General features: G+C 42.1%; 1 protein-coding gene across 1 annotated transcript in view; it reads right to left on the reverse strand.

Annotated features, from left to right (window-relative positions):
• Window positions 1-25,019, reverse strand: part of CRTAC1 (cartilage acidic protein 1) — a 137,217-nt gene that overhangs the window by 96,083 nt on the left and 16,115 nt on the right. The window contains exon 2 of the mRNA XM_077125676.1: window positions 23,142-23,341. Within this exon, the coding sequence (XP_076981791.1) occupies window positions 23,142-23,341 (200 nt within the window). The remainder of the gene's footprint in view (window positions 1-23,141; window positions 23,342-25,019) is intronic.

Below are 25,019 nucleotides of genomic sequence, written 5' to 3' on the forward strand. Positions count from 1 at the left end.
GTCACTAACCATCTTCCAGCATGAAGTTAAATCAGTCGGTGGACAGTAAATCTCTGCTGACTCTGAGGTAGAAGTAAAACCCACTCTGATCTAATCAAATCTAATCATCAAGCTCAAAAGTGCTGCTGCTGCTGCTTTAATTTCAGTAACAGATCTTCACACAACTGTCAACATCATTACCAAAACACATCACAAAATTGGATGAAAGTGCCTCACGTAGACAATCATCATCCCCTGTCATCAATCTCTAGCAGTCCCCAAATGACAATTCAGAATAGGGGTGAGCCTCTAGGGGACAAACTTTGTAAATCAACTTCACCAAAAGGGCAATATTAACCCCAGCAGTACCTCAAGTGTGCAAATTCAGGCACTGACCAACTGAAAAACGGGAATTCAAACAGCAACACAACATTTCAATAATATTTGAGGTCTAGCCTATCAGTTATGGGCTGCCAAGAGATAGGCAATTAAGAGTTGAAGGAAGAGGAGAAGCTATTGTCTACAAAAAATTTTTCGAACACACAGATTAAATGAACAATTTTTGATAAGTCAAAGCCAGGAGCATTGAACAACAGTTAGTCGATAGCAATTCTGCCAGGTAAACTTCAATTCTAGACTCCCAAGACACCCAGTGTGACAACTGGGCATACTCATAAGAATAACAAAGCATTCTTCTGGGAATAAATGCACAACACACATGAAATATTCAAAGGGACAATGGTGAGGTCCACCTCGGGTAGGGAGCCCATGCTAGATAACCCTCCATTGCAGCCACAGAGAGTTGGGGCTGTGAGGAGCTTGGAACTCTGCTCCCTCACCCACAAACACTTACTGAGCATATATGTACCAGGCACTGTGCTTACACTTAAGAAAACAGGTTCAGAGAGGTTAAGTAATTTGTACAAGGTCAGACACATAGTTAAAGCCAATACATCTACTGAGGAACCAACATTTCAATTTTTTATGACAAGAGATAGAAAAAAAATGTTTGACAGAAATGAGTTACAGAACAAATAAATAATCCAGGACCATCTCTGAGCCTGCCAAAAGCAGAGATTCTTCTCTCCCTCCCCTCAATGGGCTGTGATCTTTTGAGATGAAAATTCCAAGACACTAAGAGACAGAAGCCAATTCCAAAAGCCTCACTCTTCCTTTTCTTCCCTATCAAAAGAAACATCAAGAATGACCACATTTCTCCTGCCCCCCTCCCTAAAAGTGAGATGCTTCAATTGTCAGAATGGTACAGGTCCTGGACCTGGCAATGGCATGGGGGAGGATGACAGAGAATTTATCCAGTTCTCTTGCCAGACTGTCTGTGGGCACAGCCAGGTGACCATATCAAGATGGAGGGAGGGGGGCTGAGGTCGTGGTGTCCTCACCCACTCCAATGCTTCAATCTGGGGTCACAGAAGCATCCAAACACCTGTATACATATGTGCACACATTCTTATTTTGGGAAATTTAAGGGCAACCCTTTTTAAAAAGCAAGGAGGCACGATGCCTAGAAATTAGGGTCTTTTAAGCAGGGGGTTGCTGATGGATGTTACGTGTCTCCCGTTTTAGATTTGCAGCCCATCCTTGGGCAGAGGACATAGATCATGCTTAAGGGCAACAGACAATAGCCACTGCCTGTTCGACCTCATCTGCTCCCCATGTGAAGGGGAAAATGCTTACATGGCTATGTCTGGGGGCCCTCAGGTGGGGGATTTTCCAAAGGGTCTTTAAAATAAAGTTTAATTCTTAGTTTTGGAAACATGTCTCTACAACGGAGTGTGACTTTTAGATAATGAGATGGGCTCTTTAATAAATACACCAGAATGTATCCATCCAAACAAGTATCCTTTCCCTTTCTGAACAGTCACCCAGAGATCCCAGACACTTACCCCAAGGCTGCTGCTATTGTTCCAGACTCTTTGGGGATTCCCTTAAGACTTTCCTTCAAATCTGTGCCACATTATTTGGAATAAGCACATTGGCAGCAGATCCTCATCCTATGAGGCTGAATTTTATTTCTGGAAACAGTCAGGAGGTTTCTTGGCATTTGTATCCAAGTCCAGTGAACAATCAGCTGATTGAACTGGTAATATTGCTTTTGGATCCAAACGGAGGCATGGTTACAAAACCCTGTTCTTGTGTGGTATGGACACAGGCTCCCAAGGTCATTTGGAATGAGGAAGCCCAGTGCTGTTTGATGAGTGACAGTGCCACTGGGCCAAGTGAATGACCTACTGGTAGGCCATGAAGAGGATGTTCGGGTAGGTGACGTTCGGTGGAATGCTTTGGTTGGATGCAACAGAAACTGACTCTACCTAAGTTAAGTGGAAAGAAATGTGATTGCCAGGCTCTAAGGGAACTGGCTTGGAACAGGCAGCTCCAGAAGGAGCCAGAACCTCTGACAGCCTAGGTCAGGTGCTGCAGCTAAAATGACTAAATTCCAAATGTTTCTTCAATCCTTGCATTGCGCTGCCCGAAAATGAAAGTCTCAGGGGAGATTACAGTTGAATGTGCTCAGGACTCTTGCCCACCTATTGACTCTATCCCTTGGCATTTGATGGTAGAACCTCCAGGAATTTCTCAGCATCTGTAGAGTGAGGGCAGTATTCCTCCAAAACTGTCCGCAAAAGGGGACAAGCAATTGCCAACCCAGATAGAAAGTTTTTCTACGAAGAGAAACTAGATGCTGGGCACCAAAGAATGACAAATATGTATCACAGCTAAAGCCTGCTATCGTTATTACCATTAGTGTATAATGTTAGGTGTGACATTCAGCTTTGCTCTATTTGTCAACATTTCTCGCACTTTGTAAATTATGTTGGCCTCATTAGCCATCTCCAGTTCCATAGTTGATGGAGGCTTTCCCCTTTATCTTATTTCACCTAAAAGATAAATTGGTCTGTGATCTGGTCTATGTTCTCCAGGCAGAGCCAGACTTTGTCTCTCTCCCTCTGAGCACTCCTGAGTCTGAGCACCAAGCTCAGTTTTCTTCCAAAAGAAGAGAGCAGATGCTTCTCCTTGCTGCGTGTATGCCTGTCTCAAGCCACATGTGCCGGCCACACTGGACCACACACTGCGGCTGTTCCTGTGGATGAGCTGGGGCGTGAGTGAGAACCACCTTTGGTCAGCCAAGGTGCATTTGCTTCTGCAAAATACCAATCCTCTGTGCGGACAGAACGTGCACACTCCATGAACACCAGCTCCTAGCCTGTCTGGGGGAAAGCTAGATTACTGCACACAGCGAAGGTCCTGGGCACACATCAATATACATGCACTGCAGGCCCTGAAGCCCTCTGAACAGCAGCTGCCCCTCCATCCCAGTCTGTTCTACCCTGAAATAGGAGATCTTCTTGTGAACTGCCAGAGTTCTGGGGAACCCAATTTGACTTCAATGACATTGGCCAGCAAGAGACAGAAGCACACATCTCCCTACTTCCCTGTTGAGGCTCCCCAGGAAGTTCTTCCAAGCCAGAGCACTGGAAAAGGGCCACAAAAGCTTCCCTCATTCCTCTAAAGAAGCTGTTTATGGGAGCTCTAAATGGTATTGATACTTCAACGTATGGGGGAAGGGCTGAACCCTGGGAGGGAGGAAGTGTGAAGGGAAGAGGAGGCTGTCAGCTCAGCTAAGAACAGCACTGTCTCAGATAAAGCCCCGGGAGTGGGAGGAGGGCTGCTTGGGAGTGAAATACACTGGGGGCAAAAAGACTCTGGGCTCACAAGTCACCTGTGACCATTCAAGGGAGAGTGGAGGTGGAGGCCCTGAGCCCAGGACCCTCGGCAAGCCTCAATTTCCTAATCTGCAAAACCAGATCTGCAAACCACTTGGTTTAATCTATCAGAGATTAAACTGAGAACCACCCAGCCCAGGGCCCTCACATGGCAGGCACTCAGTGAACGGCGGTTCTTCCTTTTGAGATGTCAATGTTATATAGAGCATTACTTTCCAGACTTTGACATTCCACAACAGAGTAAAATTTCAAAACACAAACTTAGGAACATTCATACAGTGTTCCAAATGTTTTATTTTGCCAACTGGGGATATTTTTTAAAAAAATACAAAATTAACATCTATGATAAGATAAAGGCAACACACACACACACACACACACACACACACACACACACATATACAAAGCAGGAAAGACGTAATCTTAGGATTAAAAAATTCATCCTTTAAATGGAATATTTTTAGCTTTATGAAAAAGAATAATATCATCCTTATTTGGTAAATTTTGCTACAGAGCGAAAATAACTTCATCCTGGACTGGCCCAACCCAGAGACCTGAGTTGGGAACCAGGGGCAGCGAGAAAGTTTGGGCCTTTGAGCTAAATAAACTGTCGTCTACTCCTAGCTCTGCCCCTTACTGTGTAGGCTTCAGCAAGGGACATGCCCTCTCAGCCTCACTCTCCTCCTCTGCGCATCGGAAACGTAGCACCTATACCAGCAATGAGGGTATGAATGAAGGGCGAGGCGCAGAGTTTAGTACATAGCAGGTGCTCAGAGTTTGAGAGAGGCCTGGGTCACTTCCAATTTTTAAGGTTTAGTATATTATTGCCAAAATTATGATCTACTTTAAATATTCACATTAGAAAATATATTTGAAACACATCCACACACAGACACGATACACACAGCTTCATGAAGCTAACATTTATGAGAGTGAGGTTGGAGCCCAGGAGTCCCTCAGCCCCTGTGACAGGCCCTGGTTAACCCCCTCTAAGCCATGGTTCCTATGGGTGATCATAGTCTGAGACACTGATTTTCCTCTTCTTTCTTCTCCTTTGTTCTTTCTCCCTGACTGGAGTTCATTTGGAACATTTCTCCAGACCGCCCTACCTTTAGTTCATAATTCTGAGCATGCAAATTTTCTTGGAAATCTAGCTGGTGTCTTTGCATCACTGGATCTCAATAGGTTTCATGGGGATTCAAATTGAGGGTTAGAAGAGAAGATGAATGGGTGCTGAAGAGAATAATTTAACTGGGGGATTCTAGGACAACAGGGGAAGAGAAAGGAATCTTTGCCAGAGGCCTCTGGGAGGGGTGATGAAGGCAAGCCAGCATAAGGCTCTAGGAGACTTTCCCTAGAGGTGGTGTGTGTGTGTGTGTGTGTGTGTGTGTGTGCGCGTGCACGCACGCATATGCACACACATGTGCCTTATATCCCTACAGAGATCCAAACTTCCTGTTTCTTTGTTTGTTGCTGTCTCTCCCAGTAGAATGTCAGTTCTATGAGAGGAGAATCATGTGTGGCATGCTCACTTTTGCTTGTCTAGTGGCTAACTCAGGTTTGGGCACATAGCGGGTGCTCGAAGAATGTTTGCTGAATAAACAACTGCATCATAATAATTATGTGTTCAGCAGTCTCTCTTTTTGGGTCTAGAAACAGAACACCCTCTATTGGGAGGATCAACCTTTCCACTTTCCCATCCAGACAGACCTCAGGGATGGGCCAGAATCCTTGTTTTATAATTGGAACTTTCTCTCTGGTGGTCAAGCTGGAATGCTATATGGTTTCAGTTTCAGAAACTGCTGGTGGTTTTGGTTTCAGACTCACCGAGAGAGTCGCTCTGAAATAATTAAACTGACAGGCCAGGACACAGATGCAGGGATGAAAGAGAGAAAGACAGGGAGAGAGATCCTGGCCATGTTTGTGTCTTGCTTTTGTCAGTCCTGACGTTCCCCTGCAGCCTGTGTCTGCTTCTCAAGGCCCAGCTGATCACATTTCCCTAGGGTTTTGTGAGTTTACCTTAGTATGCCTCCAACAGATCCTCTTTTTTGGTGATGGGGGTAGGTGGGATGAGTGTGGTTAGCAAGGGTTAGTTCCTATTGTCATCCAGAGTTCTGATTAATCCAGTTTATTAAAGATGAGAACCGATCCCAGAGTAGCGCCCAGGCGTCTGCTGATGGGTAAAACTCTGAAAGATCTCATAAATTAGATGCAAGGTGGGACAGTAAGAACTGATGATGATGATGGTTGCGGTGGTGGTGGTGATGGTGGCGGTAAGTGATGATGGTGGTTATGCTACTGATGGTAATGGTGGTTGTGGTAAGGACAGAGATGGTGGTCGTGATGGTGATGATAGTGACGGTGGTGGCAGCGATGACAGTGACAGTGGTGGTGGCAGCGATGGCAGCGGTTGTGGTGGTGGTGGTGACAACTCATATTTGAGCACTTACCATGAGTGACACAGGACCAAGCAGTTGTGTATATTATCTTATTTAGCCTCTCACGTGGCTATGACGTAGGCAGCATTAGGTCCTGTCTCTACTTTACAGATGAGGGAACCAAAACTCAGAGATTAGGTAACTTGTTCTAAGGTCACACATCTAAGAAGAGACAGGTTTCCCTGTCTTCTCCACATTTCCTCTCCTACATCTTATGTACATTACTTCTCTCCTCTTCTATTCCTCCTTTTAACTCTCCTCTGTTCTCTCACCCTTTCTTGATCTCTTTTCTGAAGTCTTGTTCTCTCTTCTCCTTTCAGTGACCTTTTTGGCTCCTTTTAACCCCATTTCATGACTGTACAGAAGCACATATTTTAAGACTACAGTTTTCACTCTTTTCAAGAATGACAAAACCCTTTTAACATTAAAAAACTTTTCCATATAATAGTAGCAGTGCTTTAGCATCTATTGATAAAATGTCCACACGCAGATGAATTCTCAGATAGCTTGTAATAACTCCATGACCCCTAGGTTGGCATCCACTACTTTAAAATATATGGGAGAATCTATATAACCATTCCTCTTACCTGCTTAGTTTGACAATCTAGAAAAGACTTATAAATGCTACTATAGAGCTCTTTCTTGCTTACCCTCTGCCTTAAGGCTACTAATTTCTTCTGAAGTGCGTTTTTTTGGTCCCTCCTTTAATATGCTTAATTATTTAAAAAGGTATGAACTATGATACATTTTATATATCACCTCTTGATTATTCAGGGGCTGATTAATTCATGGATTGCCCTAGTCATGCCTTTCTCTTTTCCTGCTCCATTTTATTTTATCATTCCATTTCTTATTAGCATCTTTTAGCAAAAATGGACAGTGGGAATAAGAAATGATTCTGGTTACAGATTATGAATTCTGATAAAAGATTAAGTTGGAGGAAGTTGGAGATTATTTCCCAAAGTAAGAATGTCTTTGATTCATCAGGCATATTGATTTTCTCTGAGCTCTGTGCAGTCAGGAGTTGCTCCCATTTGCTACAAACCTATAGGGCTTAGTAAAGTGCCTGGCACATGGTAGTTTCATAAGAAACTTTTGTAGAATTAATGAATAAGAGCTGACTAATAGAACAGGGGCAAATAAAATTTCCCCTAGGTTGGAAACTGATTTATAGGAAACTAAATAAAATGCAAGAAAACTTATTTTAGGAGTGCTTATGTACAGATGACACAGTATAAAAATATTTAAATGACTATTTTAAAATTAGCAACAGAGGGTATATACTTCTAATTAAAAAACAAAAAATGTTCTATGGTGTCCTGTTTCCCGTTGATGGGAAGAAGGAATTAGAGAGAGAGACAGGATTTCAGAGAGTAGGTAAGGTGATTCTGTTAATTTAGGCATTAATAAACATAATAATCTTCAATACACCAACTAACTTTTAAGCACTTAGCATGTACCAGGTACTGTGCTAAGCAATTTACATGCCTTATATCATTTGTCATCACTACAACTTAGGTATTATCTGATAGGCATTATCAGCATTCCTTGAAAATTTGAGTTCTCCAGCTTCCTGAACCTAGAACGGACTTGTATTCTTTTTGCTTCCTAGTTTTAAAATTAAATTTTTATTTTCCTATGAAATGTTAGATATATTTAAAAGATTGACTTAGATTTTAGATATGTCCTTAGAAACTTTGAGATATCTGTTATTTCACCAGTTCTTGCTTTTTGACATTACTGAATCGTCTGGAGAGGAAGCTTTTATAATGAGACTTGTCATAATTTTCAGAGTCTTCCTAATTTGTGGGAGCAAAATGAGGGGCGTGCACTCAGAGAGAAGGACAGGTTTCAGTCTCAGGACTGGTTCCACAGTGTTGGTGCTGTCCAGGAATCTGGTGCTGAAAGGACTTGACTGAAGCAAGCAAGGCTTTCTCAGGCCAGCCAGCTGGCGCTAAGGCTGATGGGAGCGGGCAGGGTGCAGCCCTGGCTATAGCCTGTGCCAGCTATAGCTGGATAGGGAAGCAGCTTTAAAAGAGACTGGAGGAAGTAGAACTAGAGCCCATCTTATTGGGAGGGATTGGGGGAAGCAGCTAGCTTTCTCTCTCCTTCTTCTATAGTCTGCCTACCTTGTAGGACAGGATATGGACAAAGGTTAGTGATGAAAAAGTGTATGTTCAAAAAATAAAGCTGACATTTATACAACTGGTTAGTGGTGAATTTTGGGGAATTTCACTGTTCCTATTACACAAGAACCAGGAAGAAGCAGGACTGGAGGCTCAATGATATTGTCAGTCCCTTGGGAGTACTTAGTCAACAAATAATTATTGCAGCTTAATGAAAGAGAAATGAACCCAGAGACCTTAGCTGTAATGAATAAGAAATAATCCTACCCTGTGACATCATAGAGAAATTCCATAGGGGGAAAGAAAGCCAAACTACCACAACCTCAGATGGAATCCAGTGTTTATAAGAAACTGGAGGATTCAATGGGGAAACGAATCTGATAAATATGTTGAACATAGTGTGACTGTTTCCTCCATAGCACATATTATGACATTCTATCATGTTGTTTGTGTATATTCCTCATCTCTCATGACCAAGATCACTTGAAGAAAGGGATCATATTCTCCTATCCACCAAAGCATTGAACACACAGGTTTGCACACAGTAGATAGGCATGTAGAAATAACTTACTGAGTTGATTGATATTGCTCTCCGGGCTAAGGTCCTGAGATCAATAACATTTGAATATAGCTAATGTTCATTGTCTTCATTAATCCCTTACCAAAGATCCTCCATCCATCCATAAGACCCCTGCCTATTTTATTTCATTTATTCATTGAATAACAACTATGTGCTAGGCACTGTAGATGCACAGATGGAAAAGATAAAGTTCCTGCCTTTAGGAGAATGCAATCTCATGTGAGAGGAGGACTTTAAAAGAGTTATTGATCAAAGTGTGAATACAGAATATTTGCTGTTTAAATAACTGTGATATTTCTTTGAGTTTCATTTTAATCTGATCTTCTAGCAAAAACTCCTTCAGAAATACAGGTTAACATTGATCACAGATCGTCAACTGCTATTATATATTCTGAAGAATCCTCCCTTTAATTAGATAGACAGCATCTCCTTTGGTTCTAGGGATGGTTATGCTTTGGTCTACCGCACAGCACCAGACAGGGTGACTGTTCTGGCTGTAAAGGGGTTGCCCTTGCCTGATATTTACAAGCCATTAGTTTTGGTATCAAATGAGATACAGAGTTTAAAAAGCAGGGAAAGGAGGATTTACTGGAAGTGTATCCAAGCATGCTTACAGAACTGAAGGAGAGCTACAGGAGTCCCACAGCTCTGAGGATCTCAGGGATAGGAACAGAGCTTTCATACCCCCGGGATTCTCTTCTCTATTCTCTGTATGTCATCTTCATTCTCTCAGATTTATCCATGGAGGGCAGATGAGAGTTGTGTGGTTCATCCTACAACTCATGATCCAAGAGCAAAGGAAGAACTTTCTTTTTAGATTCATGATGTAAATTCAGATAAGACATTGATTGGACAGTCTTAGGTCATAGGGAACCCCGGACTAATTCCAAAGGTGGCCAAATAGGTTCTTTGACTGACAATCCCACAGGATATTGTGAATAGAAGAGGAACAGTTCTCCAAGGGAGGGGGATTGCTCTTCCCATAAGGAGTGAGCATACCATGGAAGCCCAAACAGCAAATTCTGCTATCCTATTCTGAGCTTTAGACTTCATCAGTGCAATGCTGCACTCCAGGATAAGGCATAGCCCCTAATCAGAGAGAATCCTCACTAGCCTGCTTACCTTTTCACTGTCTACTTATGGCCAGCATATACAGTGACTCCAATATGTGGGGATGTCTAAGGATACAGGTAATAACCCATGGCCTCATATGGTTGTAATTTTTCTGTAAACAGCATGGAAATGTGGCTACTGAAGGGGAGGGAGACCTTTTTGATGTGCACAGTTACATGCTTCCTTGGGTGAATTGCTAAAAACCAATGTCCTTGGATGGTATCATCTAAGTTAGCCACTGTCTCTGATTATGACTCTCCAGTGCTCCTTCGGAGAGGCACAATCCACGCGTCTGGGCTGGATACTCGAGTGCATGTGGTACACAGCACACGCTTCTCTCCCCAAATGTGCGCGCGCGCGCACACACACACACACACACACACACACACATCTCCCTCTTTACCCTACGTACAATCTCTCACACTGTAGAGCTCTTTCCAGTTAGCAAGCAGAGAGAGCAACATCTTCAAACAGCTAAGGAAGAAGAAAACCCCCTTAGTATTATATCCATTAGTTGCACGTCTTCCCATGTTTTCTTAGTAGTGGAAAGAACAAAAACTTTGGAGTCATACAGATTCAAAGTCTATTGATAGACCCCGGACTAGATCTTCTGAAGGACTCTCCCACTACACAGTAAGTAAATCCCAGACAAAAAATATTTTTAATGTATTCCTGGACTTATGAACTTAAGAGAAAACTCCAAGAACTACCAGCAGCTCCGGAAAAGTGAGCTGAAACTCGACCTGGCAGCACGGAATGGCAAACAACATGGGAACAAGAGGCCCAGGGCACCATGGAGGGTGTAACTAGTCTGTGAGCTTCAGCAAGGTGAGGACACCGCACACTTGAGAAAGCTGGAGTGTTCCCAGGTTAGTAGGATCCCCTGGCCCTGAGCAGAGATGGATACAAATCCTTTCTGGTGAAAAGCATCACCAACTTAGGCTCATAGAATTCCCACATTTTAAGCCAAGAAAACACAATAAGGAGGTAAGCCACTTCAAATAAGAGGCAGAAAAGCAATGAGAACACATTTCAACCATAAAGATTTTAGATATTAGAATCGTCAAATACAGAATATATCTATGTATGAAATGTTCAAAGTCACAAAAATGAGTAAGTGTACACCAATGTTCATGGCAGAATTATTCACATTAGCCAAAAGGTAGAAGCAACCCCAGAGTTCATCAGCAGATGAATGGATAAATAAGATGTGGGATATACATATAATGGAATAGTACTCAGCCCTAAAAAAGAATAAAGTTCTAATACATGTCACTACATGGATAAACCTTGAAAATATCATGTTGATTGAAATAAATAGGACACAAGGAGACAGATATTGGATGACTCCACTTACATGAGATAGCGAGAATATACAAGTTCATAGAGATAGAAAACAGAATACAAGTTATGGAGGTGAGGGGAGGGAATAGTGAGGTATTGTGTAATGGTTATAGGGTTTCTGTTTTGTGTTATGGGTGAGTTCTGGTAATGGACGGTGATGAGGGTAGCACAACATTGCGAGGGTGTGCTTAGTTCACTGAATCGTATGGGAGTGGTCGAGGTGGGAAAATAGATGTTGTATATATGCTTCTACAGATTTAAAAAAGAAGTGCTTAAACAGACAGTGATTATGAAACACAATCCATTATCTTGGACTGGAACTAATTATGAAGGAGAAAGGCCCCAGATGATATTACTGAGAAATATGAAAAATTAGAATATAGATTGTAAGCTTTGTATCAATGTAAAATTGCTCAAACTTGATAACTATGCTTAAGGTGGTTACATAAGTGAATACTTTTGTTCTCAGGAAACATACATGGAAGTATTAAATGTTCAAGAAGCATGATGCAAATAGACTCTTCTCAAATGTTTAGAGGAGAGAGAGAGAGAGAGAGAAACAGAGAGAGAGAGAGAGAGAGAGAGAGAGAGAGACAGAGAGAGAGAGAGAGAGAGAGAGAAAGAGAGGGCAAATGTGGCAAATGTTAAAAGTGGTGGATATGGGTGTCTGGGTGGGATATATGTCGGAGTTTTCTGTATAAGTTTGTATTATTCTTGCAATTGTACTGCAAGTTTGAAATTATTTCAAAATAAGAAGTACAGAAAAAACAGAAAATAAAACCTTCAAAATTGAAAAGAATTCTTTTTTGTATGTTGTATAGCGGGGATCACATTTAATTCTTTTTCCATGTGAGTATCCCCTTATTGCAGCACCATTTGCTGAATTTTTTTGTTTATTTGGTTCTTCATATGTTTGTTTGGGAAGTGCGTGGGTCAGGAATTGAACCTGGGTCTCCAGCCTGACAAGTGAGAATTCTACCACTGAACTACCCTTGCACCCTGAGAAACAATTATGGAGACAAAAACTTGGCAGTTTAGATACAACTAAAGAGAGACTTAGAAAACTGGAATATATACCAAGAAAATTACTAAACTGCAGCAGTCCTTACGAGAGAAAATAATATGAGAAAGGTTAAGAAATTTTGGAGGCCAGAATGAGAAAACCTGACATGTCTGAGTGAAGTCCCTGAAGGAGAAAATAGAGAGCCTGGAGGAAAGACACTATTTCAAAAGGCAGTAAAAAAAAAGAAAAGAAAAAGAAGGTGAGTGAGGACTTTTCAGAGCTGATGAGAAATGTGAATCCTCAGATTCACAAAGCATAGCCATATTTTAAAAGACAGAGAGAGGTATCCATATCTATACATATAGCAATGAAATTGCAAAACTCCAAAGATGAAAAAGGGTCAGGGATAAGAGACAGCTCTTCTACAAAGGAACACCATTTATTAATATCAGGCATCTCAACAGCAGCAGTGGCAGCCACAGAACAATGGAGTTGTAACTGTCAACCTGAAATTATGAATGCAGAAAAATTACTTCTCAGGAATGGAGATGCAATAAAGGCATTTTCAGATAAACAGAAAATGGGATGTGTTTACCAACATCTGGCTTTTGGCAAAGGTACATCTAAAAGAGGTATATCAAGAAAAAGAAAAATGATCCTAGAAGGTCTCTCTGGGATGAAAGGAAAGATGAGCAAATTAAAATGTAGAAATACATGTAAATAAAAAACATTTTCTTTATATAAAAACAATAACAACAATAATAATATAACTTGTAGGGTACCAAAGGCCAAGACTAAAATACTGTGTTAAGAGTAGATTTTCAGAGTTAAACTGTTCTTGTTATGGAAGAGGTTTAAGATATAACTAGAGTTTGTTAAGTTAAAAATGTATCATAACATCTTGAAAGAAACCATTACAGAAATAGAGGGCATACACCCCAATCAGTAGAGATGAAAAATGGAATTAAAAAAAAAGTTCTTTTGCCCTTGACAAAAAATCCCTCAATCAACTAGTTTATAAAAAGCCAAGCATTAAAAAAAGCCTTGAGAACATAGAAATTGAAAACTGAGATAACAGAATTAAGTTTAAACATATCAATGTTCTCATTCGTGTAAATGAATTAAACTCATCAGTAGAAGGACAGTATGGCCAATTGAAAAAAAACTTCACATATATATATATATATATATATATGATATGCAAGAAACACATGTAAAACATAAGGACTTAGAAAAAGTCCTTTTAAAGTTAGAAGTATGGAAAAATATATACCTGACAAATACCAGCCAAAAGAGAGCTGGAATAGCTATAATAATATCAGACCAAAAGTATAATTAGGGATGGACAGGGTCACTTCATAATGATGGTGGGTCCATTCACCAGGAAAATGTAAGAATTCTAAAATTACACCTAATAAATTAGTGTCAGTAGATATAAAACAATTTACAGAATCACAGGGTGAAGTGGATAAATCTACCATGACAATAAAAGATTTCAAAACAAGCTTCTCAGTTATTAATAGTCTATGTAGGGAAGAAATAATAAAGATTATTATTTGAATAATATAGTTAACAAGCCTAACTTAATTGGCATATATAAAATAAGAACTGTACTTTTTACCATCTGTATGACCCTAAGTAGATCTCTGGGCCTCAGCTTCCTCATCTGCAAAATGGGAACAATGCTACCTACAGTGTTTTTATCCAATCTAAGGTGTCATAGGTGATAAGATTCACAATTATTATTTACCTATCAGTAGGAAAAAAAAAAACTTTACTGATTGAATGAAAGTTGCCGATTGTAAGTCACCCCAATTTTAGCGATGTAAAAATGTGGGAAAAATGTGACTGAGTCAATCAAATACAAAATATCACATGGACTGCTATGATGGTTAAAATGAGAGGATATCAAATATGAAACACCTGTTGCTTCTGTGCGCCCCGTCCCTCCATGACTTGAGTCTGCAAATGGGTAAAAGTAAATAATGGGAGACCATGGTGAACATCTGAAGTGAGGAATGTTTGATTTTGGCTTCTTCACATCCTTGAATGTTCTTCTAGACACGTGCACCTCAACAGCAACCTCTTCTGTGGGGAAAAATGAAGTCAGAACCACTGCATCCTTATAGGAATGTGATAAAACCAGCTGGCCCACCAGGTTAGGGCTGTGGAGAAGGGTCAGGGGAGGAAAGACACAAGAGAGGGACACTGGGGTCAGATCCACCTCCTGGAGCAGAGATGATTCTGAGAGCAGAAGTGACATGTGTTCCCAGAGAGGAAAGCAGGAACAGGTCTCCCATTCGAGGGGGCTTCAGGGGAGAGGGAGGTCCATGGGTTCTAAGGGTGGGGAGGGTCAGCTGCAGTCCTGGCCTGTCCATGCGCCTGGGCCTTCGAGAGACTGGTGTGGGGTCCTCAGGCCTAAGAAGGATCTGCCGGCCGGCCCACCCCTTGCGAAAATGGGGAGAAGAGAGGGAAAGTGATTGGAGACGGGGCATAATACATCTACTTTCTGAATGGATGAAAAATTCAAACTACTAAAAGTAGCTTTGCCTTTTTCAGCAGAGACAATTTTAGTGTCTTAATTATATTACTATTTTTGAAAGTTTTTTTTATAAATATTCCTCACTACTTTGTGAAAGTCAGTTTTTGTTAAAATGCTTAAAAAAATTTTAAAAACAAACAACAAATTTCAAATAAGCCTAAAGCTGTCTTTGACTGGAGAGAGCTTTGCACCCTTGTTAATCCGGCCCACAGCCGACCTATCCTTAAGGCCACTCAAATGGCACCTCGGAAGCCACTGTGATTCCCAGGGGGAAGTGCTGGAGACCATCTGCCACCCCCTCCTGCAGTGCTTGCATCTCTGGGGTGGGGGCAGGTGCTGGTCACTGAGGACCTCACATTGTCGCCCCAAGGACAGTGAGATATTTAGAAGCCCTGAGTTCCCTCTTCCCCTCTTTAATGGCTCATAGCACCGGATGTCCAGCGGTAACATGCAGGGCGAATTAATTTGGGTGGTCATCCAGGAACAAAACCTGCTTTTGGAGGTTGATTTGAAAACCTCACATGTTCCAATAACAGGGGGCTGTCATTGATTAAAAGTAATACTTTTTGCTGGTGGTACATTTCTTTTATTGTGGTGAAATTATAAAAATAATACTGCTAAAATTCTGAAATGATGGCTATCTCCTCTCTGAAAAATGACAACAAGCACCCAACCTTTTCCCTACTCTATTATTTTCCTACTGCGGCTGTAACAAATTGCTACAAACTCAGGGTTCCAAAGCAACATGAATGTTTCCTCTGTGGTTCTGTGTTCAGAAATCCCACACTGGTTTCTGGGGCTAAAGCCAAGGTGTCTGCAGGGCCGCGTTCTCCTCTGGGGGCTACAGCTGTGACTGCTTCCTCACCTTCTCCAGTTCCCAGAGACCACCCATTCCTTGGTTTGAAGCCCCTTCTTCCAGCCTCACATCACATCACTCCGACCTCCTCTTCCACCCCCCTCTTTCCACACTGAAGGACCCTTGTGATAACACTGGGCCACTTGTGTGATCTAGGGCCATCCCCCCATCCTGAGGTCCTCACCTTAATAACATTGGCAAAATCACATTTGCTGTGTAAGGTATTCACAAGTTTCGAGAACTCAGATGAGGACGTCCTGGGGAGACTATTGTTCTGCCTGCCTCATCTGCTGACACCCTTGCTCTGTGTGTGGTGGGTGGGGAGGTGGGGTGGGGGTGGGGGAGGGGCGTTTCGGTGCCTGGGACAGTCACCTAGGGCCTCGGACCTCAGGATGGTCAGGAGGAATCTTGACTTGTGGGAGGGAGGGGGAGTCTTTGCCCATTGCTGTGGCTTCCCAGGGCTGGGGAGCAGATGCAAAGGAAGCAATGGGCTCTCGGGACATCTTTGGAAAATCTGCCATGCATTGCCAAATGCCTGAGTAACCTTTTTAAAGGAAAGTTTTAAGAATGGGTTTTAAAGCCTTGGCTTCTGCTCCAACTCACGTTTTGTTAGTCTTTAAAATTAGGGGCAGTCCATGCTTAACCATGACAGAAGAGCTGGCACCCCACAATCATTCTTCCATGATACCAATGATAGTGAATCTCAGGGTTAAAGGGTGACCCATTTAAGAAATATATTTTTACAGAGGCAGCTTTAGAGGAAGTCCTTTTAGCAGTTTGAATTAGAAAGTATTGAAGTCCTCGATCCAGTTTTTAGCAGCAATCGTTTCTTTTGCAGATGTAGAACAGGGCCCTTTTGTCCTTCTTGGAACTGTTAAATATAAACTGATAAAGCTCAGACACTGCAGCACATTAGGCTGTACACGTAGTAGGTGCTTGAAGAACCTTTGAATTGAATAATCACAAAGCTCACCTTTTATTTCTAGGCTGTGAATAAGTAGCGAAAGATTGAGATTGGAGGCAATTTGGCAATATCTATTAAGATGTAAATGAAGGGGGAAGAGAGAAATGAGACAAAATAAAGTTTCGGTGGCTGAGAGATTTCAGAGTCGAGAGGTTATTCTGGAGGTTATTTTTGTGCTTTATATAGATATCCCTTTTTAGTTTATGGTGTAGTGGAGTGGCTGGAGGGAAGTACCTGAAACTACTGAGCTGTGTTCCAGTAGCCTTGATTCTTGAAGACAATTGTATAAAGATATAACTTTTACAACGTGACTGTGTGAAAACCTTGTGTCTGATGCTCCTTTTACTAGGGTATGGACAGATGAGTAAAAAAATATGGATAAAAAATAAATAAATAACGGGGAGACAAAGGGTAAAACAAATTGGGTAGACAGAAATACTAGTGGTCCATGAAAGGGAGGGATGGGGTGTATGGTATGCATGAGTTTTTCTTTTTTCTTTTTAATTCTTTCTCTGGAGTGATGCAAATATTTGAAAAAATGATCATGGTGATGAACACACAGCTATGTGATGATATAGTGAGCCACTGATTGTATACCATGTATGGAATGTATGTATGTGAAGATTTCTCAATAAAAATATTTTCTCTAAAAGATGTAAATGTATATTCTTGACCCAGCATTTTCACTTCTTGTGAAGAAATGAAATCCTAGAGAAATATTTGCAAAAAATGTGTGAATGGATGTATGTTGCAGTATTAATTGGAAGGGTAAGTGATTAGAGACAGGTTAAATGTCACTTGAGGAATAGCAAAATGAATACGGTACATCCATACTATGCAACTTTTTTTCAATACACTAGATTTATAGGCTTGAACAATGAACATATTAAATGAAAAAAGCAAGTTTTGGAACTATATGTATCAGTTTTATTACCCAAAAAACTATATATTTTTGCAAATAAGTATGTATGTATGTGAGTATGTGTATGTAAAAAACTGTAAATTTCTGAAAGCACAAAAAAACTAAAAACAATTGTTATTTAGGGAGGGGACTGGGATAGGCTTGGAGAAGGAGTGAGGGTTGGTAAAGATGCATTTAAACTTCATCTATATTGTGCGATTTTTTTGGCAACAAAAAATGTATTTAAGTGTAATTAAAAGTAAAAATGCATTTTAAGTTAAAAAGGAAGGAGAAACAAAATGAAATAATCTAACATTTTACACTGATGTCAAAACTGATTATTGAATCTGCTAAAAAGTCATGTTTTACAGAGCAACAGTTAGGACTGGAGTTCAGGAATATTTCTATTTTGTTAAAATATGTATATATATGTGTATATATATTTGTATACGCTACATGTACTAAATATATTTATATGCATATATTTCTCTCTTGTCATTTCTTTATACTATATCTATCTTTCTATTTATACTTACTACCTCTATCCCTATCTATCTATATCATACATGTATGTCTACATACTTATAATAAAATGCATAAATGTGGTTTTGGTTAAACCATAGATAAATAACTCATTCTTTATCACGGTTCTTAGTATTTATAATGGCAGGAATATATTTTCTATGATCATTATTAATCTGGTAATTGCATATGGAATGTCTTTTAAGTAATTCAATTAATTTTAATAAATTAAAAAAGTTTCCTGATAGAGTTGTAAAATTAAGAAAAACACAAAACACCACTTTACAGTATGCAGCATTCCTTTAAATGAAACCCTTCCAAGTGTGCAGCATGTGCTAAGGTTTTATCAAATGAATGCTCTTTGTGTAGAAGAACGGATCTAAATTAGGACTTAAACCTTACAAGCGCTGTAATCTTCCCATTTGAGCAAGACACCTGTTGGAAGCTGAGGGCGTGGGGGTGTTATCTCAGACCTCTGGGAACATTCCAGGAAGCAAAAGCTGTTCTAAAGGAATTGTACAAGATTGACTCCAACAGGAATTCCTTTCCAGACCGTGTGAGACTGTAGATTGGGTGTTTAGTTCCACTGAGAAAGAGGGAAGCCAGTGGGCTTTCTATTTACCCAGAAAACCGGTCCTGACGCCTCTCAACGGGCTGTGCGTGCGCCAGCATCTCCGGGGGTGATCAAATGCTCCCCGCGCCCGGCAGGGAGGAGGCTGTGTGCAGACCACAATCACGCACCTGCCGGCTCCCAGATAAGCCCTCCATATGCCCAGGCACTCGCCCAGCTGTGGCCGAGGAGCCGAGCAGGCCCCTTCCCACCCTCATCCCCGCAGAACAAAGGGTGGCCTTCCCTGCTCCTCCCAGAGTCAGATGCAAGCACACGCCTTCCATCACAATTAACTCAAGAATCTGAAACACAACACAAACTCACCCGCGACATGCTCAAAATCAATGCCATCGATATCCAGAATGAGGATACCAAAAAAAAAAAAAGAGCCAAACAAAACAATCCTGTTCAAGAGTAAATACTCAAAGCAACAGGACTAGAGCCAGTCACACGACAAGGTCAACAAATCCCAAGACAAGTTCAAGCACGGGGCGCCTGGTACAACTGAAGAGCTGGCCATTATTGGAGGGGCTGCAGGCGTAAATGCCTTCGGGAACCAGTAACGGACAGGTCTATGAGATAATAGGAAGCTGGCCTGTCAGCAGCGGGACCACAGGTACGGGCATTCAAATTCAATTTTGAAAATTTCAACTCTTGCAACATGTTTCTTAAACAGAGTCTATGATCAAACAGAGAAGTAAACATGATGGGCGTAAGGCGGGTGAAATAGAAATCAGAGATGTTATCCAGGAGTCCACCTGAGATGAAAGGCAGGGTAGCAATCCTAGCTGTCACACTGGAAAGATGGTGACGACTTGATTTATAGCTTCAAAGGCAATAGCAAAACAAAAACTAAATGAAATGGGTTTATTAAGTCTAAACGAAGGATTCAGTTAGTCAACTAGGTTCTTGACATAAGTAACGACTGGGCTGGATTACACACAAGACAGCACACGTTCCCTTGGAAGGCTCTAAATGAAAGGAGCCTTAAAACAGTATAGGTGTGGCCTTATTTAAAGGCACAGGGTGGACCAAATGACCTCCCAAGGTCCTGCTTTAAATATGTCTGTATAGTCAACTCTTGGTTATCCGGCCCAGAGAAAGAAGACAGTGACAAATCATCCTAAGCTGTAGATAATAAAAAGTTATATTTGCCTTTGGCATGTATTTTGGTTCTTAAATTAGAACGTCTTTCTGATGCTCTGAGAATTCACAACACTTCACAGCAGCCACAAAGAAAGCCTGACCCAGAGCTGGGAGGCTGCCCGGTTTTTCTACCCTGTCCTCTGTGTAATTCTTATTCTCTGCTGGGGCACAGCAACATCATCTTTCAGACTCATGCCCCGCAGCCCATGCTTTCTCAGACAGAGGCCACCTGGCTCCGTTCTGCTCTGGAGGAAGAGATGGGGTCTTTCTGAATGGCTGATCCAGGTCAGGGGCTGGGATAGGGTGCTTCTTATTTCCATGACTCCAGTGTCCTAAGGACTAAGCAGTAAGATAGACAAGGTTTAGACACGTGCTGCAAGCTGACTATGCAGAGAACACCTACTATGTCTCACTTCTCTACCACAGAGGACTCAAAAGAAAATTTCTTGCATTCCTTGGAAGAGAAGGAGAAAAAGACTTCCCTGAAAAGGAAGATAAAATGAATGCCTAGTACTTGGGAAGAAGTTGCAATTTCAGGGGGTGTAGTAGCAATTCCCTACATCTCAAAGATGGGAGGAACGGTGCACTGTCACTTGAAGTCCCTGTTTAGAACAGTGCTCAAATAACTGACCTTGGAAAATGGGTCTTCAGGGGTGTCAATCACTTTACAACGTGTAAAGTACAGGAAGACACTGAAAATTCTGTCACCAAACAGTTCTGCTCCTTCCCAAACAGACTGGGGTCAGGACCAGCCTTGGGGGTAAGAGCTTCTCTGTTCTTTTTTTTTGCTGCTAAGAGATGATGAGTTATGAGCAGGGTAAAGTAGCTATGAATGTCATTTCAGCATGTCTTCGAAATAGTTGCCTTAGAAAGGGGCAAATGATAACAAAAATAATAAAAGTAAGTGTGAGAGGCTGTCTTTACATCTTCCTTTAGAGGGCATGGTAAACTTTTCAGGCCCCTTTTTTTACTTGCTTCTGTAACCCTGAGACAAGAGTCTTCAGCCTAACAGGGGAAGACCAAAGGTTCCCTGAAATGTCTGGAGGGGAGGGAGGAGTTAGATTGTGAGAACCTGAGAGGGTTAGTGGAGCGGAAAGCAGCTACTGAAATCAGAGACCCCTTTCCTGCTGAGACAGCAAGAAATTTTCTTGCTGGGGCCTGGCTAGCTCCTGCCAGGTGTTCTGGCCTCAGAAGGAGAAGAAAATAGGGAGAGGAGACTTTCTGCTCACATCCCAGGTCTTATGTTCCATATTAATCCATGGGAATACAAGACTACCCCGTTGTCCAGGAAGAAAGGACAGAGTGCTCATAGCAGTGATTTTTGGGGGTGGGCCCGGGAGAAGGAAGGACAGCTGCCCCTCTGTCCTTGGTCCTCTGACAGTCCCCAGGGCCCATCAGGGGGAAGCTGGGCTCACCCAGCAGGAAGCAGGGACACAGGGAACATCACGGAAATACATCAACGTTCTTCAGCCAGAGGCCCTGGCAGGTAGCTCATGGCTCTGGGAGTTAGGATGGCGGTGGATTGGGCCAGGACAGCTTCTCCCTCATTCTGAGAATACATGGACAGTTACAGAACTGGACACAGACAAGGTACTTGGCTCCAACCCTGCTCAGGTCAGCTCAGGTAACAACTGCCATTATAACCAATCCTGTATCATATGCTGCATTTTCTTTTCTCCTTTTATAAGCCTAGAACTATGCTATCCAAGTTAAATGTGACTAATTAAAATTAAATAAAATTTAAAATTTAGCTCCTCAGTTGCACTAGTCACCTTCTGAGTGCTCAATGGCCAGATGTAGTGTGAGGCTACTGGACCAACATAGGACATATACATCATTGCAGAAAGTTCTGTTGGACAGCGCTGGTGAAGACCTAGTACATGCCACCTTCAAAGATCACTGTTAGGGATAAATGCATGAAAGAAGAAATACACTTTACACTTCACTCCGGACTGCCCTGGGAGATAGGCAGGGTAGATTTCAAGACAACCATTCTATAGACAAGGAAACTGGGTCTGTGTGGCTAAGTAACTCGCACAAGGTTCACAACTATTGGGTGGACTGATGAGAATTAAAACCAGGTCTTTTAATTCCCAAATCCAAATTGCTTTCTACTGTTGCATGCAACTACTATAAATAATGCTACCTGCCGGTTACATTGTTCAGTGCTATCATAAAAGTTCAGGCCTCCCAGAATGAGGTTGACAGGGGCCCCTGTGTTTTTATTTAAGAACAGATTTTTGAAGTGATAACTAAATTTCGTACAGCAGACGCTTAGAGTTAGGGAGCCTTGGTGTTCAATCTTGACACATCCACTATTATTCACTTGACAGGGGGCAAGTTGCTTAGTGTCTGTGAATCCCAATTTCCTTGCCTCTAATTGGTGATGATAATTTATTTACTTCATAGTGTTGTCAGGAGGAGTAAATAAGACGGTGCATGTGAAAGGCTTAGCACAGTACCTGGCACACATGAGTGTTCAATCAATATCAATTATTAATAGCAAGTGGCAGAATTTACAATGCACGTCATATGCAGTAGCCTATTGAGGCTTCAGGACAATACAGCATTACAGCTTTATCCCCTTTAAGATATAACTGAAATCTCAGAGAGTAAATGACTAACTCAAGGTCACACAGTTAGAAAGGTATACAGATAGGACATGTATCTGTATACTCATGCCATTTAAACTCCACATCTTATGCTTTCCTTGTTACACAATGTTGCTTCTCCAGAGAAGAAGCAGCAGGCATCAACTGGTGGTTTAGAAAAGTCTTAGCTGCTTCCCCTTAATCTCCATCTTTCCCCTTTCTTTGAAATGGACAATTGATGTTTCTCAGTGTTAGTGCTGCGCAAATGCATCCCCTTCTACAGTGATTGATACCTCTAAGCCCCTCCTATCTAGAAAGCCTGGAGCCCTACTGCTAAGGAAATAATAGCGCATAACTAAGAAGGCTTAAATATGAAGAAAAGAGAGTGCCTTCAGGCAGAGCCTTCAAATTTTCTCCATGGAAAGTCTGTGAATCAGACATCCTTCTGAACGGTCCTCTATCCCAGCTCACTGCTAGGGCAAAAGGCAGAGACAGATCACAGCAGGACCATGGCTGAATCCAGTTGGAGTGTACCTAAGCCGCACATGACTACAGATATGTATGAGTGCGAACTAAATGTACATTGTTGCAAGTCACTGGGTTTCAGGGTTATTTGTTACACAGCCTTATCGCAGCAAAAGCTTACCAATACCTCTGTCAAACTCACGGTGGGAGGCACTTACCCTGCCACGACGATCTCAAAGTCCCCGTCGTGATCCACGTCCGTCACTGCGACGCCGTAGTTGAGCTGGGTGGGGTTGCTGTCATAGTCAGGGGGCAGGACTGAGTTGGTGACCGCAGTGAACATGGGCTCAGCCCGCTGAGACCCCTCAGTGGGGGGCAGAAGCCACAGCAGCAGCAGGAACAGTAACACCCTCATCATCTGAAACCAGAAGTTTACAAATGTTATCGGAAGACTCCACAGGCAGAAAAACCCAGAAAACTCACCCAGGGTCAGCCCAGAGGCGCCCGTCTCTCCTCTTTCCTGGGGGGACTGGCAATTCCTAGGCTTTTGCTTTTCCACAAGACCTGCCCTGACCACACTTTCTAAAACTGCAACCTGTCCCTGACTTCCGATCACCCTTAGCCTGCTCTGCTGTTTCCTTTCCTGTACATCTATCGCCATATAATGCACCGTGATTTACTGATTCATTATGTTTGTTATTTAGTGTCTGCCTCCCTTTGCTAAAATGTAAGTTCCACTAGGGCAAGGATCTTTGTTTATTTTGTTTATGAATCTACAACAAGTCCAGAACAGTGTCTGGCACATAAAAGGCACTCACTTCATACTTGCTGAATGAGTGAAGGATTAGTGGAGTGTAGATAAGGGGCACTGAAGCCAGACACACCTAAACAGGAATTCTAGCCACTCTGATGAGATAGTTCATGTCTCTGAACCTCAGCGTTTCATCTGAAAATCGGAAAATATGTACTTTGTAGGGCTGTTACTATGGCCAAGATGATATAAATAAAACACATAGTAGGTAATCAGTATACGAAAGGTATAATTAGTATTGTTAGAAAAGCAACTTATTCAACACTCAGGAGAATCCTCAGTCTTCACACAAATGCAGTTTATAATGACTAAGTTATAGAGGCAAAGGGTATGGTTAAAGGTTTCTTGAAAAATGCAGCTGCTGAGACGTGTCACTGTCTTCATTAGTCTTCGTGAATTTCTTGTTAATCCCCAGAACGGGTGATAATGGACCTGGGACATTTTCCGCATTAGACCCCAAGAGAAAGGAGTCCCCTCCCATATTTTGGGAGAAAGACTAAGAGAATGAAGAAAATAACACATCACAAATAGTCCAGCAGTGGGGGGCGAGACCCCATGAGCACGTGGGGACCATGAACCACTAAGGCAGAGAAGGATGGTCCTGTAGGAACATACCCCAGAGCTAACGTGGAGCAAATCTGTGACTTGACGGGTTCCCCGAACCAACGTCCCTCCCTAGGACAGCCAGCCATCCCTCCCCCACCCCAACCGGGAAGCAGTCCGTTAAGGGATGTATTTCAGCAGGATCTGGCAAGCAGTATATCATTCACTTTGGGAAATTAAACCATTGTCTGTGTGTGTTTTATTATAAATCACTTATGTATAATCTGTTGTATAATTCATTATTATAACACTAACATAACTCAGGGCATTGCCAAGCAGCCCAGGACCACAGGAGCCAGTGGCACACACCCAGGAGGCACATGAGAAGGACTAAGTGGAAGGACTCTGCCCTCTCCGAGCCGCTTAGAACATTACCCAGGGCACCACCCTGAGACTCTGCCTGTAGGCCTAGAGACAGAACTCACAAAGTGTTCCAAAGGCTCGGCTGGAAGTGTTTCCAAAGCCTCGGCCGCTCAGCCATGCAGGCCCAGTCCCTGCGGGCAGAGAGGTGCCTTCCTGCCTTCAGAAAGCAGCAAACCTCATCCTGATGGAACTTTTCCTGCTGGCTTGTCTGTGCATCTGGCAGCTGAGAACAAGGCTGAGTGAGGCTGATATCTTAATGAAGGGGAGAGCAAGGAAGATCTGAAGACTGTCTCCCCAAATAGAGACAGATGCTCCTGCT

This window comes from Tamandua tetradactyla, chromosome 13, assembly GCF_023851605.1.
Source record: "Tamandua tetradactyla isolate mTamTet1 chromosome 13, mTamTet1.pri, whole genome shotgun sequence".
NCBI classification, from domain to species: Eukaryota; Metazoa; Chordata; class Mammalia; order Pilosa; family Myrmecophagidae; genus Tamandua; species Tamandua tetradactyla.